Raw genomic sequence first — 17,440 nt, 5'->3', positions numbered from 1 at the left:
GAACTAATTGCGCATTAGAGCTCGTACGAAAAGCCGCTGCCTGTCTTACAATGCGTTTTACTCACCCGTTCACATTTACTACGGTGTTAAAGGAGCTGTTTGGAGAAAAACACACTTTATTTGATTAATATTTCCCGGAATGGCTGGATGTAACCTCGCTTTTTCCATCGCTATGAGGTTTGAAGGGTAGCCAGCCTTGGCTTTCCCTGCCCTTGCCCTGACATCCAATACTTTTCTCCTGACCGCCTGAGTTTCGCGTTTCCAGTCGCGGTTGGATTAAAAACAACGACGAAAAAAAGCAGAGATGTCGTGTGAAGTGTTGAGGTAAGAGGTTTCTGTTTCCTAACACTTTCGACTGGCTGGCCAGACAATTTTCTAGCTAGATTACATTGCAATGGTCTTGATAAATGACTTATCTAGCTGCCATAACGTTAGCTAGCTAGGTTGCGAGCCCTGTCGTGGAGCTGTTATTATTATATTATCTATATTACTCTAAAAAGTCGTATTTCAGTCGATATTTATTTTGTCATTTCATCTTTAACGCCTTATCTGTCGATGCTGACCTAAATTGTGCCTTGTTTTCTATTTAAATACCCTTTAATTCCAGTAGTCATGTATGCTGACCTAACTTCTCGGTCCACCTTAAATAGTGCCGCAGTTGCAGTACAGGAGCCCAGGCGCCACAATAGACCTGCTGCACCATTTAAGGTGGAAATGTCATAAACAGCTTTATGCACATTACCTAGAGCTGTAATCCCTCACACAGCGTTCAGATCACCTTTGCTGGCCTTTGCAATTCTCAGAGAGGCCCTCCAAGTCACACTAAAGTCACATGGCCGCACTAAGTTTGCTTGTGCGTCCAATTTTCTGAAGAATGAGGGCATTTTGTGGCTGGAGTCGTAGACTTGAATGACAGATCAGCAGCATTTGGGCAGACAGTGTGACACACTATTCTCTAATCACTGGTGTAGTTTCAGTACCCAGTTCACTGCTCCTCACATAAGTGAAGAACTTGTTCCTTTTGAGACCGACCGGGGAAAGGGGAAGTGAGATATTTCTGTCCAGAATCATATTTAGTCTTAAAATAGCTGCTTATTATTTTTTTTATAGCTTTATAAGTCAACGTCTGAGAACCAGCCATGGACCTTATCATCATTGATAATCTGGTTACAGTGGCAGGCTGGTCTTGTGAGGTGTTCTCAGCATGCAGAGGTCATCATCCACCAAAAGTGCTCCAAGAAAGTACGACTGGTTGCCCAAAGCACATTAATGCCACCCATGAAGGACGTCACTCAGCATGAAGCTGGACAGTGTGGGTGTCTGTTAGCTGGACACAGATGTAACAGGACTGGTAGTTAGTGTTCTCCTCCAAGCGTCTTTAGCTGTTTTAAGACATTGCATCTGCAGAAGCTTGAGAAGCTGTGGTGGAGCTTCATGAGGTTCAGAGAAAGGACATGGTAGTCTTCACTCTTCAAGCTTTGACTTAATTTAGTTAATTAGAAAATAAAAAATGGGGAAATTAGAAAAATAAGTACATATGATGCCAACTGCTAATGATAACATTTACATGATATAAATTCAGACTAGGGTCTGGGTTTGGTATCCATACTGGTGACACATTAAACAGTTGAGCTACTTCTAGAAAAGAAGAAATGGCATAAAAATAGAAAAATATGAGGAAATTGGCAGAAACCAAAACTGAAAGTTCCGGTTAGCTCCTCCTCCAGCTGTGCTTAATAGCGTCCCTGGTCCAATGCTGCCTTCAAGCCTCCTGCTTATGACTTTGGAGATGACTTTAGTCAATACGACGAGATTTCTGTTAAAGTGCTTTTAGTCTAAAACAACATGAACACCCGGGAAAATGGCATTTTTGCTCAAGGCTAAAGGGAGCAAGTATATTTCGGCATTACAGAAATCGTAGACATGAGCATCACTGATTCTTTAGTGTCCATGATTCTGTCGCTGGTTCAGATGTTAGATACTGGGCACATCCCGCTGTAGCTAGCTTAGCAATGATTTTATCCAGTAAGAAGCACCAATAGTGTTTTCAGGGTCTTTTTTAACCTGAGCAGGGTTAGACATTAAAATGGACTTGTAGTGTGACTGCAGTGGTCATGTATTGCTACTAAATAACTATATACTAAATACAGCAATATATATTTTTTAATTATTATGAGTTTTATTTTTTTTTTTCTTTATCTATAAATGGACCTATAACTCTGAAGGTCGGGGCTCATTGAGGTTTCCACCAGTGAATAGGACTTTGTAGTGGGTTCATGTGCGCAGGTATCTCACTAACACCCATCAGTACGTTATTTATACTTATTCATCCATTATTTATATATATTATGTACCGGTCAGCCATAACGTTCAAGACATGGACCTCTGAATGCTTCCTGTGGTATCTGGCACCAAGACCTTAGCAGAAAGTCCTGTAAATTGTGAGGGGCCTCCATGAGCCTCACTGAGTCTTTGGTGTCCATGACCCTGGTTCACCAGTCGTTAGAGGCCGGGAACATCCCACAAGACCTGCCTGATGTTTTGGAGATGTTCTGAATGGGGAATAGCCATCACAGTGTCTCGGATTCTTATGATTCCCCAGTTTTGCTTTGAACACACAATCTCTTAGTAGTGCTAATGCTATGGCTGATTGGTGTTTGTTTGTTTATTTATTTTGATTATATGTTAGACAGTAAGCCAATTAGAGTTATGAGCCTTATTTTCTTCCTAAAACAGCCCAACCCTTTGCTTGTCTGGATGAATGCAGTGAATGAAATGCTATGGATTTTCTACCAACACTCCCTGTTCATGTCTCAAATTCATATCAGACGAGAATCAGACGTGATTCTAATGGCAGAACACAGAACTGCCGGCTTGTCCTGAACGTGTGAAGATCAGTGTAATATCAGTGTGTTATCAGTACATAGCGTACACGGCTGGTAATCTTAAAGGTACCTGAGCAGAAAAAGGAAGTGAGGCACTTGTCGGTGAGAAATACGAGTTGTCTCGTGATTTAAGAGGAAGAACAACAACAACAGAAGCACACACCTGCCTTTGGGTGTCATATGACTCACCTCTCCATCAGGTGAGCTTTCCCAGGTAGGCCACACAGTGATGACCTGCACATGTCTGAGTGAATTGCTCAACCAGGTTCACACAATGCATATTTTCAGTGCAGTCAGCAGCACAAAGACCAGCCACTCCCCAGTCACTGTACTGGTTAACCATCGGTTTCTGCCAGGAACCACATCATCAGAGTAAGCAGTCCTCACGTGTGGGTGCTTCTGGACGTTGACCTGAGATCACATTGCTTCATTTGATTTGGTTTAAACAGGACAAAGGGCAGGAACCTGGACACAGCTCTCTAAATGGATTTTGTTATTTAGTCATATACTAGCATGACTTCTGTCCGTTCTATATAAATTTATACATGAAATTCTAATTGCTGATATTAACAATCATCCAGGGTCTTTTGTAAACAATGTAAACATTTCAGATTATATCAAACCTGTATATTTTAAATTACTTTAAACCAGTGCATATATTGTACAAAGAGGGTGTATAATGGGTGTGTATATGTATAGCATAAGATAATGTGTAAATATTAAGTATTTCTATTTTATAAATATCTGTTTTTTTTTGTTTTTGTTTTTTTACTGTGCCCATGTGAAGTGACAAACATGATTTCATTTGAAACGTTTTGCTAGTAATATCAGATCCAAAAAGCAAGTTCACATAAAAACTTTATTTAAAATTAAAATTTATACGGATCTGATGAGATAAAATACAATAAAACCTATAGAGACAGGAATAACTATACAGTAGTGCATCTAAAAAAAGAGAATCTCATAAGTTCTTTTTTGTTCATAATTTAATTCTGATTTTTATGAGCCTATTATATTCTTTTTGCTAATAAAAGTAAAATATCTAGATAAAGATATCTGCAATTTATACAAGTAGAGTGATCAGTGTATAATGATACAGTGTAATTCTGTAAATACTAAAGGTTTTTGTTTTAAATATCAAAATTATTCTTTTTACTAGTCAAAACTGAACTGTAGATATTTAAAACTATATTTTTCAGATCTGAAACTGCAAAACTAAATAAAAATATTATGAATTAGCATTTTGCACTAGTCAGAATTTATTTATAGACGTGGACTTGGGCCCTTTACTAGAATTGTAGATATTATTTCTTTCTTTCCTTCTTTCTTTCTTTATTTCTTTATTTCTTTCTTTATTTATTTTTAACTAGTAAAAATTCATTTACAGTTAAGAGACAGTCAATGTCTAATCCCACAGTGTAGTTGCTTGTGAATGTAGGATGCTGTCAAACATGGATGTGCTGAAAGTGCTTCTCTCGTCTGGTTTGTTGTGTTTCTCAGGTGCCGGTAGTGATGACTTCTTGTGGAGGTCAGTTTGAGGTCTGAGGATGAACTCAGTCTCTCCCAGCGCCGCTCAGTATGTGGGCAGCGGGACGTTCCACGATGACCCCGACGGGAGGAGGTTGCCCTCCACTTCAGCGCAGGTTCTGGAGCCCAGGAGCCATTTCAGCCATGGTTTTCTCGCTGACGGCCACAAAGAAGGATCCGGAGAACCAGATGAGGTGGATCGGCTGAAACTGAAGCTCATGTCAGCCTGGAACAACGTCAAATATGGTTTGTTTTACTGCTTTTTCTTCTTATACATGGATACTGATGACAAACCCAAGAGGTTTCAACAGCTTATATAGTACAGTATTTTTTCTCTAAGATCTACTGAGCTGTTTTTAGTTGATGCTCTTCATTCAAGATGAGCATCTTCAGGACACAAGCTACTCAATCACTCTACTAACCCATAGGATGAAACACACCGACAATACAGATAGATTAGATGTTATGGGATTGGATCTTTTTTCAGTCCTTTTTTTTGTCTTATTATCTGAAACGATCAAGTATGTGCTTGGACCAGGCCGTCTGAAATTCATTGAAATTGCATATCTTCACCACTGTATGAAATCCTGTAGAAGTAGGAGCTTTTATAGGAAGTGTTCAAATCCATTATTAACTTTAATGCAGCAAGATTTTAGTCCTGGTCAGTTTTGGTCTATTTCTATTGACCCATTCTAAATAAAATATCCACAATGTCTTTTTTCCATTACATCTATTACTACTGTGGTATTTGGCTGATGGCCTTATCCAGAATGGATGTAGTGTTAGGACTGGGGAATGAAACCCCGGTCTGCCATGGGGAAGTGGTGGTGTTACCCACTACACTACCGCACTGTATTTCACATGGTATGAAGAAATGAAACCATTGATTTGACAGCAGCTTTGAAGGCCTTTTAGCTCCTCTTAGGATTGAAAACATTAATTCATAATTTATATTTCATCCCAAACTCTTTTTGCAGCATCTTTTTTGCCCATAACTCATCTTTTACTAGAAAAAATAAAATTCAGGACTAGTAAAAAGAAATACTTTGCTAGTAATAGTATCAGATGTATAGATCAATGACTAGTCATATAGCCACGATCAAATATCCTTAATGTAATTTTTAAAAGGTCACATGTTACCACTGATCTGTATAGTTGTCATTTTTATATAATACCATTCTTACTAGTAATAGATTAAAGGTTTCTGCAATATTTTTTTTAAGAGTAGAATAGTCATTTCAGATATATACACCGTCTGTATGTAGTAATATCAGAACTAGTATTACTACTAGTCAAAACCCCTCCATTTAGCTCCTCTTAGGATTAAAAACGTTAGTTCATCATTCTTATCTAATTCCAAACCCTATTGCTGCAGCATCTAGATTCATTCCTAATGCAGTCAGTCTTATTCATGGTTTTGGCCATAACTCATCTTTTACTAGTAAAAATAAAATTCAGGACTAGTAAAAAAAAAAAAAATCCTGCTAGTAATAGTATCAGATGTACAGATCAATGACTAGTCATATAGCCAGGATCAAATATCCTTAATGTAATTTTTAAAAGGTCACATGTTACCACTGATCTGTAAAGTTGTCATTTTTATATAATAACATTCTTACTAGCAATAGATTAAAGATTTCTGCTATATTTGCTATTTTTTCAAGAGTAGAATAGTAATTTTAGATTTATGCACTGTAATTCTGTATATAGTAATATCAAAACTAGTATTACTACTAGTCAAAACCCCTCCATTTAGCTCTTCTTATGATTAAAAACGTTAGTTTATCATTCATATTTAATTCCAAAACCTATTGCTGCAGCATCTAGATTCATTCATTATGCAGTCAGTCAGTCTTATTCATGGTTTTGATCATAACTATCTTTTACTAGTAAAACATTTTTGTGGTTAGTAGTGCTATGAGATCTACAGACCAATAACTCTTAACTTTTGCCTGGACCAAAGGTATTTGAGATGTTACCACTGATTTATTTGGAATTAGATTTTTTAAATCTGTTTTTTATAATTACATTCGTACCAGTAATAGTCAGATTAAAGATTTCGTACAAGTAGAATTTTAGATATATACACTGTAATTCTGTAAATGGTAAAACAGATTGTTATAGATATCAAAACTATTACTACTAGTCAAAACCTCCTCCATTTAGCTCCTCTTTGGATTGAAAACATTAATTCATCATTTATTTTTTATTCCCAACTCCATTGCTGCAGCGTCTAGATTCAATCCGAATGCTGTCTTATTCATGTGGTGCTTTTTTTTTATCTGTACTTTTTGCAGATCCTCACTGAAGCTACCTGGAAGAACTTTAGCATGCTTAGTTTTGATGCAAATGAAATGATCTAGAAGTTGATGATCTGTTCTGCTTTCCAGGATGGTCAGTGAAAACGAAAACCGTCTTCAACAAATCGTCCCCTCTGACCCTAATGGGCCAGTCCTACTTGCTCAACAGTGAAGGTAAGCCCTGTCTGTGTTCCAACCCTGGGAATCATTTGCATAGACATGCAATTGCAGCAACTGGGAAACTGCAGTGACTGTGACGATTTGTTTGTGCTTAGTTTAAATGATAAACTCTGAGTGTTGTGCCTTTGCATAAGCCAAGGCATTATACCTCGCTTTGGACTAGGGGAATAAAAACAAGTACACGTGATGGGTGGTAACCCTGCAAGACCACACCTACTGAAACTAGCATGTTTGGTTTGCTCTTGTTGGTCAACTCCGAAGCAAACCTGAAGGCCAAGCAATATTTCATCAGCTTCTGACTGGTCCTTAAAGGAAGCAGGAGTTCACTGGAATGCTAAAACTGATAATAGAGAGTCAGAGCTAGCCAGGGGCAATTTGGCATGATGTCACACTAGCTGGTTCTTTGCATTGCATTGCAGAGTCGTTTTGCTGCATTTGTAAACTAGTAGTGTGGACGCCCTTTCAAATGAATGCATTCAGCTGCTTTAAGTTGAACCCAAGCTGACACAGATGTGCAAATGCACATAGACACAAAGGACTATCTAGAGCAGATTACCATGAAACTATTGGCACCATATCTAATGCCTGGAACTGTGTTCTCTGGGATAATGGTGATGAAGGTGCTACAGCCAGTACTTTTGGGATGAGTTGGGAAGTTGGGGATGAAGTGGGGTGGTTAGTTGGGGCGAAATGCAATTAATTCTTCTCAGCAGTTCTCCAAAATGCTTTGGGCACAGGAAAACACCCAGGCTGTGATGAGTCGCTCCAGTAGTGGGCCTAGGAAACACCCAAGCTATAGAGTAGAGTTGCTCCAGTACTGGGCCTGGGAAACACCCAAGCTCTAACATAGAGTCGCTCTAGTAGTGGGCCTGTGAAACGGCCCAGCCCTAACATGGAGTCGCTCCAGTAGTGTGCCTGGGGAAAAAAAACCCAGCCCTAATGTAGAGTCGCTCCAGTAGTGGGCCTGGGAAACACCCAAGCCATAGTATAAAGTTGCTCTGGTAATGGGCCTGGGAAACGCCCAAGCCATAGCGTAGTCGCTCCAGTACTGGGCCTGGGAAATGCCCAAACCGTAACGTAGAGTCGCTCCAGTAGTGGGCCTGGGAAACATCCAAGCCATAGTGTAGAGTTGCTCTGGTAATGGGCCTGGGAAACGCCCAAGCCATAGCGTAGTCGCTCCAGTACTGGGCCTGGGAAATGCCCAAACCGTAACGTAGAGTCGCTCCAGTAGTGCGCCTGGGAAACACCCAAGCCATAGTGTAGAGTTGCTCTGGTAATGGGCCTGGGAAACGCCCAAGCCATAGCGTAGTCGCTCCAGTACTGGGCCTGGGAAATGCCCAAACCGTAACGTAGAGTCGCTCCAGTAGTGCGCCTGGGAAACACCCAAGCCGTAGTGTAAAGTTGCTCCGGTAATGGTCCTGTGAAATGCTCAAGCCATAGCGTAGTCGCTCCAGTAGTGGGCCCGGGAAACGCCCAAGCCATAGCGTAGTCGCTCCAGTAGTGGGCCCGGGAAACGCCCAAGCCATAGCGTAGTCGCTCAAGTAGTGGGCCTGGGAAACATCCAAGCTTTTTGTTTTTTGTCCTTCTAAACCAGTAAAAGAGTGTGTGTTGAGCTGGTGTAAGGTTCTCCTGACCACAGGGTGTTCCTGTCTGAACTTTACAACACCTCTGTCTCTCTCGTCCTCTAGATGAGGTGGAGCGTTTCCGACTGGCGTTCGGCTCTCGTGTCTGGCTCACCTACAGGAAAGAGTTTCCCCAGCTGGAGGGATCAAGCCTGACATCAGACTGCGGTTGGGGTTGCATGCTACGCAGCGGTCAGATGCTTCTAGCCCAGGGACTCATGAGCCACTTCCTGCCTTCAGGTATGTAGAATTGTGTGTTTTTAAAAATTTTGAAACTGTTGGTAAGTTGGACAAGCTTTAGAGAACGTATTCAGTTAAACGAGTTGCGATGAGTAAAGTGGCTCCATTTAAGAATGTTATAATCTTTATTTAATGAGTGTGAACAATCCCAGCAGAACCAGGCTTTTTTCTACCTTCTTCTCCAGTTGTCTCTCCACATTTGACACTTCCCACCCACCAGTTAGGTCTCCCCCATTCATCCCTGCACCCTTTCCTGACGTGTCAGAAACTTTCTTTTGTAAATCTTGAATCAGGAAGCTAACCTGCAGTTCTGTCAGGTGTATGTCAGTTAACAGGCACCCGAATTAGCTAGCATTGTGCTAAGTGATGAGGAGGGAGAGGCAGGGCCATCCCATGCACCTAAAGAAAGCGAGGCTAATTATGCTGTATTGGACTGTTGGCCTAAGAGGTTGTAGCATTGCCAGGAATTGAACTCACAGTCTATCTCCTAATGGCACTCTGTGTAGGCAGTTGGCCATGTTCTTTTTGGGTGGATAGATGCCACTCTCTCCCCATCTTAAAGCGATGGGGCACAGGCGTCTGGGCTAGTGTTGGGAGCATGAACGAGTGGGTGGGTGAAAAAGGGAATAAATTGACAAACAAATTGATTTTAAAAAATTAATCCCTGAGGTAGAGAACAGGGAGCTGTTTGACCCTTCCTCTAAGATTCATTAGGATTTTAACAGAAGGTAGAACAGTAGACAGTTTCTTCTTCTTTTTTTATTATATTTTTCTGACTTAAGCTACCAAGAATGTCTTAAACAGATCTTAAACTTTCTAATAAAACCACAAATGTGCATTTCCTGAAGGAACGTTTAATGGCGGCACAACATAAGTGATTCCAACTTCCAGGCAGTTGGTGTGCTGTTGTTACATGGTCAGTAGGTTGAAACTGTTATTGCTAAATGGTTGCTATGATGTTGCTAGGAGTTTGCTATGGAGTTGTTGAGTGCTTGCTATGGTGTTGCTAGGTGGTTGCTATGATGTTGCTAGGAGTTTGCTTTGGAGTTGTTTAGTGCTTGCTATGGCCTATATGGCTGTTTTAGTTTGCTAGGTGGTTAATATTATATTGCCAGATGTTTGCTATGGTGTTGCCAAGTGGTTGCTATGGTACCCCAGGTGGTTGCTATGTAGTTGCTAAATGTTTGCTAGATGGGTACTAATACAATCCAATGTTGCATGGTGATTGTTATGGTGTTTCAGGTGGTTGCTATGGTATCCCAGGTGGTTCTTATGGTGTCACCTGTGTGGTTGGTTGGGTTTTACTTGTGTATTTTTTATTTTTTTATTTTTTTTTTTTTACCTGATTAGGGTGCACAAACTTTTGTACCTCATTCATTTCTATGGGGAAATGTTCTGTAAGTTCTGAAAGATCAACAAGCCTCACCTGTGGTACTGTCAGAGGATCTCTCACTCAAGGTCTCTATCAAATCTTCCCTCTGTCCCAGACTGGCGGTGGCCGGACTGTCCTCAGCTGACGGATGTGGATTTTGAGGTGCTGAGACCACGCTCACCATCCCGCCCCGCCGGCATCTCCATCCCCTCCTTCAGCTCGTCCTGGGGCTCCACCGTAATCCAAAAGCAGCCGCCCAGCATAGCAACTGTGGAGGGGCTCAAACGAGCCCCGTCGCTCCCAGAGCCTCAGGTGTCTAGGCAAACTCAGGCTGAGGCGCTTCACCGGAGGGTGGTGTCCTGGTTCGGGGATCAGCCAGCGGCGCCATTTGGGGTGCACCGGCTGGTGGAGCTGGGCAAAGAGTCAGGGAAGAGGGCAGGAGATTGGTACGGGCCTTCACTGGTCGCACACATACTGAGGTGAGTGGTCAGCAGGAACGTCTGGTGAAGGTGATTCTTACACTAGACGTGACATGGCAGCAGATCGATTGCTATTTTAATCAGTGGAATCTTGTCATGTTCTACACCTCAGACCTGAAGCTCAACACACAATTTTACTGTCTACACAAAAAAATGATAGAATATTAATAATTAGGAATATTTTTAATTTGGTGATTCAGTTTAGGCAGATTATTTCAAAACACAAACTGATCCACTCAGACAGTGTCATTAAGAGTTCTATTGGCTAAATTAAAATAGAGAGAACTAAAAAAAGCAGACAATGGTGTCCAATTTTTAGCTTTTGACTGTAGTTTTACTGCAGTTTTAGTATCTTCCGCTTCGGCATGGATTCAGTGTGAAGAAATCTAAGTAAAAATTCATAAATTCAGTTTAAATTCAAAAATATTTCACACATTTTACTGCTTATAATATTGTTTGTAATAAAACATGGTATCAAAGTAGAGGTATTTTTACTAGTGCTTTCAGCAAATTCATATTTGCAAATTAATTTATTTACATACCAGAATAGTTACAGTTCTTTTATATATATATTTTTATACAGTTTTTTTTATATTTTATATTTTTGGTTTTTGTTTAGTTTCAGATAAACTGGGGTTTAATTTAATTGCACTGCATTATTTTTTTTTTTCTTTATTCATTTGTTTACTTTTTTTTATTTGTTTATCTGTTTGTTTAGGAAAGCAGTTTCCAGGAGTTTAGAGGTGCCGAATCTTTCTGTTTACGTGGCTCAGGACTGCACAGGTGAGTGCATTCACATGTGCTGTTATCACTACATGTGCATGTACACTGATTTGTTCTGTATATTTGGATATGCATAATTGAGGACTGTCAGAGTTGGCATGGTAAAAAATAAATAAATACAATAATAAAATAGTTCAGTGTAAAATCAAATGAGCACGGTTGATCACTAACCCCAGATGCAGGCCATCAAGCAAAACATGCAAAAGAGTTCTTATGTCTATAAAACAAAACAATGGCTGAATCATCACACAGCTGAATAGAGGTCATGTGAATGATCATGTGGGTTCAGTTTTAGTTGATACCATTTTAATACAAATGAATCATTAACATTTGATGAAGTGAGATTGGTCACAGTATTTGATAGCAGCATTAGCCTAACATTTCCCCATTCTAAACTAAAGAAGCGAACATCAGATGTTTAACATGTCTTGACTGATTGACTGAATCTGGGTAAGGGATCAGTTTTCATCATTTTATTTGTCACAGAACTATTCCTTTAACGTAATAATGTAGAAATGTTAATGCATTTTCATAGGTTGACCCATACAGACCCATTTGGTGAGAAATGGGTCTGATGTGTCCAAACCTTTGCATAGGACTGTAATTATATGTATTGTGGATTATTATTATATTCTATATGATTATACCATTATATTTTTTGTGTGTGTGTGTGTAGTGTATACAGAGGATGTAAAGAGGCTGTGTGGTCAGAGTTTATCCGACACCACCAGCAGTCCAGGTTCAGGCTGGAAGTCTGTGATTATCCTCGTCCCGGTGCGACTCGGTGGAGAGACGCTTAACCCCTCCTACATTGAGTGTGTAAAGGTATTCACAAACCGCTCAACTACAGTCAGTTCCACACATCCATTTCCACCTGTTCACAACATATCATGGTGTGTTGGTGTGTTTGGGGGGTGGGGTTGTCCATCATTGTAATCTGGATGATTAAGAGAAGAGTAGTACAGTAGAAGTTATGGCAATGTTCTGAGACTGGCCTTGTTTATAATAGATTTGGGGTCTAAAAAGGGCCGTTTTGGACGTGACCTGAATATATATATATATATATAATTATTTTTATTTTTTTTACATACATGCTATTACACACAGGCTTTTCCTTATGACTTTGGCTAAAATGCTGGACATTTATTTACATATTTCTGTCTAATTTTGAATACAATATTATAAAGTGTCTCTTTTCTAGATGTAAAATTTATACCTTTACAGAATATAAGAGATATACGGGGTACAACTCTCACATTTATAAGTACATTATAATTAGTTTTGTGTAACTATAATTGCATTAATAAAAATACAGTATGTGTGTCCACATAAGCTTTAACACCGTGGCGTTTCTCCTTTTTTCCAGAACATTCTGAGGTTGAGTTGCTGTATCGGGATCATCGGAGGGAAGCCCAAACACTCACTCTTTTTCATCGGCTTTCAAGGTAGGTTTTAATGAGTCCTGCTTGCTGATTGGCTGCCTGGTCTTTGACTGGTATGTGATTGGTTGCTTTGTGTGTTTTAGATGAGCAGCTATTGTATTTAGACCCACACTACTGTCAGCCTGTGGTAGACGTCACACAAGGCAGCTTCTCACTGGAGGTAAGATTGCACCACGCTAAACAGTAAACAGTGGTTTCTGCTAACTGACAAAACAATCTGATAATCTACTCAAAGTATTTATTCACTGTGTTTATCTAAACTGCGACAGATTGGCAAGAACACACTTTTTAGTTTATTGTTTATTTACTGAATGCGCATATTTGGCAGGGAACTAAAACATAAGATGGGATGTACAAAGATTTTATTGTTTATATAAATCTACATCTCCATGTATTTGGCAGACATTTTATTCCAGGCATTTCATCAAACAGAGCTGAGTTAGCTGAATCTGCACACTATGAATGGCATAATATTATATATTATGTACTACACACACACACACACACACACACACACACACACACACATATATATATATATATGCACATAAATATTATATATTATATTATATTATATTATATTATATGAATGATGCTTTAATCAAATAAATATATACATTTAACTTCTTTAAAAAAAAAACATACAGAAGTGCAATAACATTGCATTTAAATGACTTATATTAACCTAATAATGTAATAACATGACTAATGATACAAGGTCTTTACCATTAATCTAATATTGTTTTTGCCAGTAATGTAAAATTATGTTTTAATAGTTCTAGGATTATTATATTACTGGGAAATTCTAGCTCTTAGAATATTAAGAGCTACAGTGCTAATTCCTTCTGCTTTTGCTATAAAACCTGAATAGTTTTGTCCTGGAAATGTATTTAAACAAACACACACCCCCTCAGAAATGCACATGTACATTCTGTAGACGCTCAATATAAAGAATTTCTGCTGTTTGTATAAATTGTGATTCTAATACCCTCTCACTCTGTCTCTCTCTCCCTCTTTTATAGTCGTTTCACTGTAACTCTCCCAGGAAGATGAACTTTAACAGAATGGATCCCAGTTGCACCATTGGCTTCTACGCTCGCAGTAAAAAAGACTTTGACTCCCTGTGCTCAGCGGTCAGTGTGGTGAGTCTCTCGATCTCATTGTGTAAAAAAACAAAAAGCTGTTGAAAGTCAGCTACATTGCATATTACAGTGTATTAACATGAACGCTCTCATAATCCATATCTGTCCGTTTATCTGCTGCATTTTAGTGTCCTGATCAGGCTTTTTCACATTTTGACATAAAGGAAATTATTTTTTTCTATACATAGTATCAGAATTGCATGATGAATGAATAGAAATAGAAATACTCCCAAAACACTTAGCTGACTAAAATCTTTTTTTATGTTGACCATCGAGAGGGAGAAGGTAGGAGGGCGAAATATGTGTTTTCACATATAGTTGTTTTCACACACACACACACACACACACACATATATATATATATATATATATATATATATATATATATATATATATATATATATATATATATATATATATAATTTTTTTTTTTTTATTATTATAAAGGAACCAAACTCAGTAGTGTTAAAGTGAACCTGAAAAGGGAACCTACTGCAGATGACCTCTGTACCGTTTGTGTCTGTACCCTTTAAAGAGCACTGAGTTCTTGCTCTGGTCCTCTTTAGTGCTGATGAGATCTCAGGCCACTCACACCTTACCCTGTTCTTCATCGCTCATTAGATCAACACTTCCCCTCTGTGAGGTTTACCCTTGTTCTCAAAATTTCCTCTAGTTCTTCTAACTCCTTAATTTTCACCTGCTCTGATTTGGTCACATGTATTCATGTGTTTTTGTCCCTTTTACGATCTGTCATAGAGAGCGGCCCTCTTTCCAGATATCCAAAAGTGCCACGGTCTCTTCCCGTTTTTTGGGTTTTTTTTTTTCCTTAAATATTTTTTCATCAGTGAGAACTACGGCAGGTTATGGCCAGGCTTGAGTGCAGGTTGTGTGCAGGAATCAAGCGGACTCCGAAACAAGCCACAATCAAGCTGCGAAGGTCTCGGTTCGGTCCATTTTGGGGGGCTGTTTAGAGGGGTGTGTGCGTTCGTTTGCCATGTACACACATGTGAAAGAAACCATGACTCAGCGGCCCATTACAGTCCATTTCAGAGGCTGAATCGCTCAAAGTGTGAATACGCCCTCAGAAGTCATGTATTACTGCAGCTTTTATCACAGAAATCTGAATTTTTATTTGATGTAAATGATTTAATAATAATACTGAATCCTTCCCTGATTCATAACTGTCCCTATTGGTCTCCTTCAGGCAGTGTCGTCGAAGGAGCGCTACCCCATCTTTACGTTTGTGGAGGGCAGAGGGCAGGACTATGGGCTGGAGGGCTACAGCGGAGGGAGCAATGATGCATCCACCCATATTATCCCTCCTGGAAACCTCAATCTGAACAAAAAGAGGGGCAGCGCTGAGGAGTTTGTTTTCCTGTGAGGAGGAAGCTGTGCTTTACACCACCCTCTGTTTTCCTTCATGTTTTTTTTGGACTACTTATACCTCTTAGAGGAACAACCCAGCGTTTTTAATCTCGCTTAGGTCTGCTCTGTCTGTATCATATGCTCAGTTACCAACCATGGACGGTCATTTTAAACACACTTATTACAGTGAATAGTGAAACTACACTATATGGACAAAAGTATTGGGACACCTGCTCGTTCATAGTTTCTTCCGAAATCAAGGGGATTCCAAAAAATATTGATCCTACTTTTGTTGGAGTAACTGTCTCTACTGTTCAGGGATGAAGGGCTTCTACTAGGATTTGGAGGAGCATTGATATGAGGATCTGATTGCATTCGGCGACAAGAGCGAGAGTTCTGTGAGGTCAGGAAGTTCATGGATGATCGCCACCCACCCCACCTCATCTTCCCCAACTCCCCAACTCATTCTAGAAGTACTGAATGGAGCACCACCATCCATCCATCCATCCGTCCATCATTAATTCCAGAGAACACAGCTCCACTGCTCCACAGCTCAACGCTCCAGGGAGTCCTATTCTGTTGGCAGTACTTCTCGACTACAGGGACTAGGCGAGCCATGTGTGCATGCATTTGTGTCAGCAGTGAGTGGAACTTAAAGTAGCCGAATGCATTCATTAGAAGGGTGTCCACAAACTTTTGGACATATAGCGTATGCGAACATAAGATGAGAGATATGAGTCTATGTCCCATTAAGAGAAAACTGCATAGCTGAGAGAGTGTCTTACTAAAGCTGTTTTACTAAAGTTTACCTTTCAGACACCGGAGAGACGCCGTATAAAGCTTAGGAAGTAGTCCTGGTTACTTTGGTTTTCTGTAAGGTTTCCGACATCCTTAAAAAATGTATATATACATGTGTACATTTTTTTTTCTTTTGGAAACGTATCACCTCTCAAATAACAAACTGTACAGATTTCCATCTTAAAATTGAAATAATTTATTTTATGGCATAAACCTTTACTGACTGAATTCAGGATCTGCCCACTGACGTCTGAGGTGCAGGAAGACGTGTCCCGCGTGTCCCACAGGTGCTGCAGACCGAGATTAGGCCGGAAAACGCCGGAGTGTTCCTTTAAACTGCCTCTGAAAGTCCTTAAAACGGTCGTTGCGGACTTCTGGCCACTACAGAACCAGACGAGGGACACAGTGGCTGTTGTGTAAAGTGAGTGTGTTGTGATGGCTGTGTGTGTGTGTGTGTGTGTGTGTGTGTGTGTGTATATGTGTGTGTATGTGTGTGTGTGTGTGTGTGTGGATGGATGCTTGACAGCACGTGTTCAGTGTATTTAATTAGGCTCCTTTTTCCTCTTTAGCCACACCCCTCTCGCGCTCTCTCTTGTGCGCTTGTGCTCTCTCTTACCATCTCTCTCTCTCTCTTCCCCCCCCCCGCTGCTGCTGTTCCCTCGTGGCTGTTCTAAAGGAAAACGGGTATAAGTGTAGTGTGAGATGGTGAGAACGTGGTGCTGCGTCTGTAACTGGATGTAAAGTGTTCTCAGTGTGTGTGTGTGTGTCACAGCTGAATGAGAGAGCCGGTCTGAATAAAGCTCACTCTGCTGGTGTAGTTCTCTACTTTTCTAAATCCCTGTTCTCGTGATAAGCTGAGCAGCCCCTCTCACAAAATTATTTGATTGTTCTTGTTGTTCTTCTGGCATCGTCTAGGTTGAGCGTTGTGGGGATTTTTTTTTATTTTTTATTTTTTTTACACTTTGCATATTTTCATCATGGGCGCACTGGATGAAGCACTGGTGTATTCCTCTTCTGTACATTTTTTGGAAACGTATGTGGTTGCGTTGTTAAATTTGGAGATGCTGCAGAGGAGCTGCTGTTACTGTTGTCCTATTTATGAGTTTGTTTTTCTGAACTTCTGCCTCAGAATACATCTGCTGATGATGATGACGATGAACCTTTCTGGTCGTTTGTGCCTCTTTAGCAGTAACAGTAACGGCTCGGTATGGGCTGTTCAATTCCACTGACTTGACTCCACATAGTTTGCACAATTCCAGAAATCTGAATATAGAAAACACACCCTCAAACACACCACGAATTAAG

The 17,440-nt window shown here is 40.1% G+C and overlaps 1 protein-coding gene across 2 annotated transcripts; it reads left to right on the top strand.

The window, feature by feature from the left end:
* On the top strand, nucleotides 1-16,947 carry atg4da (autophagy related 4D, cysteine peptidase a). 2 transcript variants are annotated; one of them, XM_072657291.1, is made up of 11 exons: nucleotides 1-324; nucleotides 4,386-4,658; nucleotides 6,803-6,886; nucleotides 8,581-8,754; nucleotides 10,242-10,605; nucleotides 11,324-11,388; nucleotides 12,065-12,213; nucleotides 12,755-12,833; nucleotides 12,914-12,990; nucleotides 13,853-13,963; nucleotides 15,177-16,947. In XM_072657291.1, exons 2-11 carry the CDS (start codon nucleotides 4,433-4,435, stop codon nucleotides 15,351-15,353), a joined length of 1,506 nt encoding a protein of 501 aa, XP_072513392.1. In that variant the 5' UTR covers nucleotides 1-324; nucleotides 4,386-4,432; the 3' UTR covers nucleotides 15,354-16,947. The 2 variants fall into 2 exon arrangements, with proteins under 2 accessions (XP_072513392.1, XP_072513391.1); XM_072657290.1 differs by having other exon boundaries at nucleotides 13,853-13,972.
* Nucleotides 16,948-17,440: the final 493 nt, after the last annotated feature.

This window comes from Salminus brasiliensis, chromosome 15, assembly GCF_030463535.1.
Source record: "Salminus brasiliensis chromosome 15, fSalBra1.hap2, whole genome shotgun sequence".
NCBI classification, from domain to species: domain Eukaryota; kingdom Metazoa; phylum Chordata; class Actinopteri; order Characiformes; family Bryconidae; genus Salminus; species Salminus brasiliensis.
This window is presented reverse-complemented; position numbering and strand designations above follow the sequence as displayed.

Coding starts and splice junctions, on each gene's coding strand:
- atg4da (XM_072657290.1), top strand. CDS start 4,433: ATGAACTCAGTCTCTCCCAGCGCCGCTCAGTATGTGGGCAGCGGGACG. Junction 11,389..12,064: donor CGTGGCTCAGGACTGCACAG/GTGAGTGCATTC, acceptor GTGTGTGTGTAG/TGTATACAGAGGATGTAAAG. Junction 13,973..15,176: donor TGTGCTCAGCGGTCAGTGTG/GTGAGTCTCTCG, acceptor GGTCTCCTTCAG/GCAGTGTCGTCGAAGGAGCG.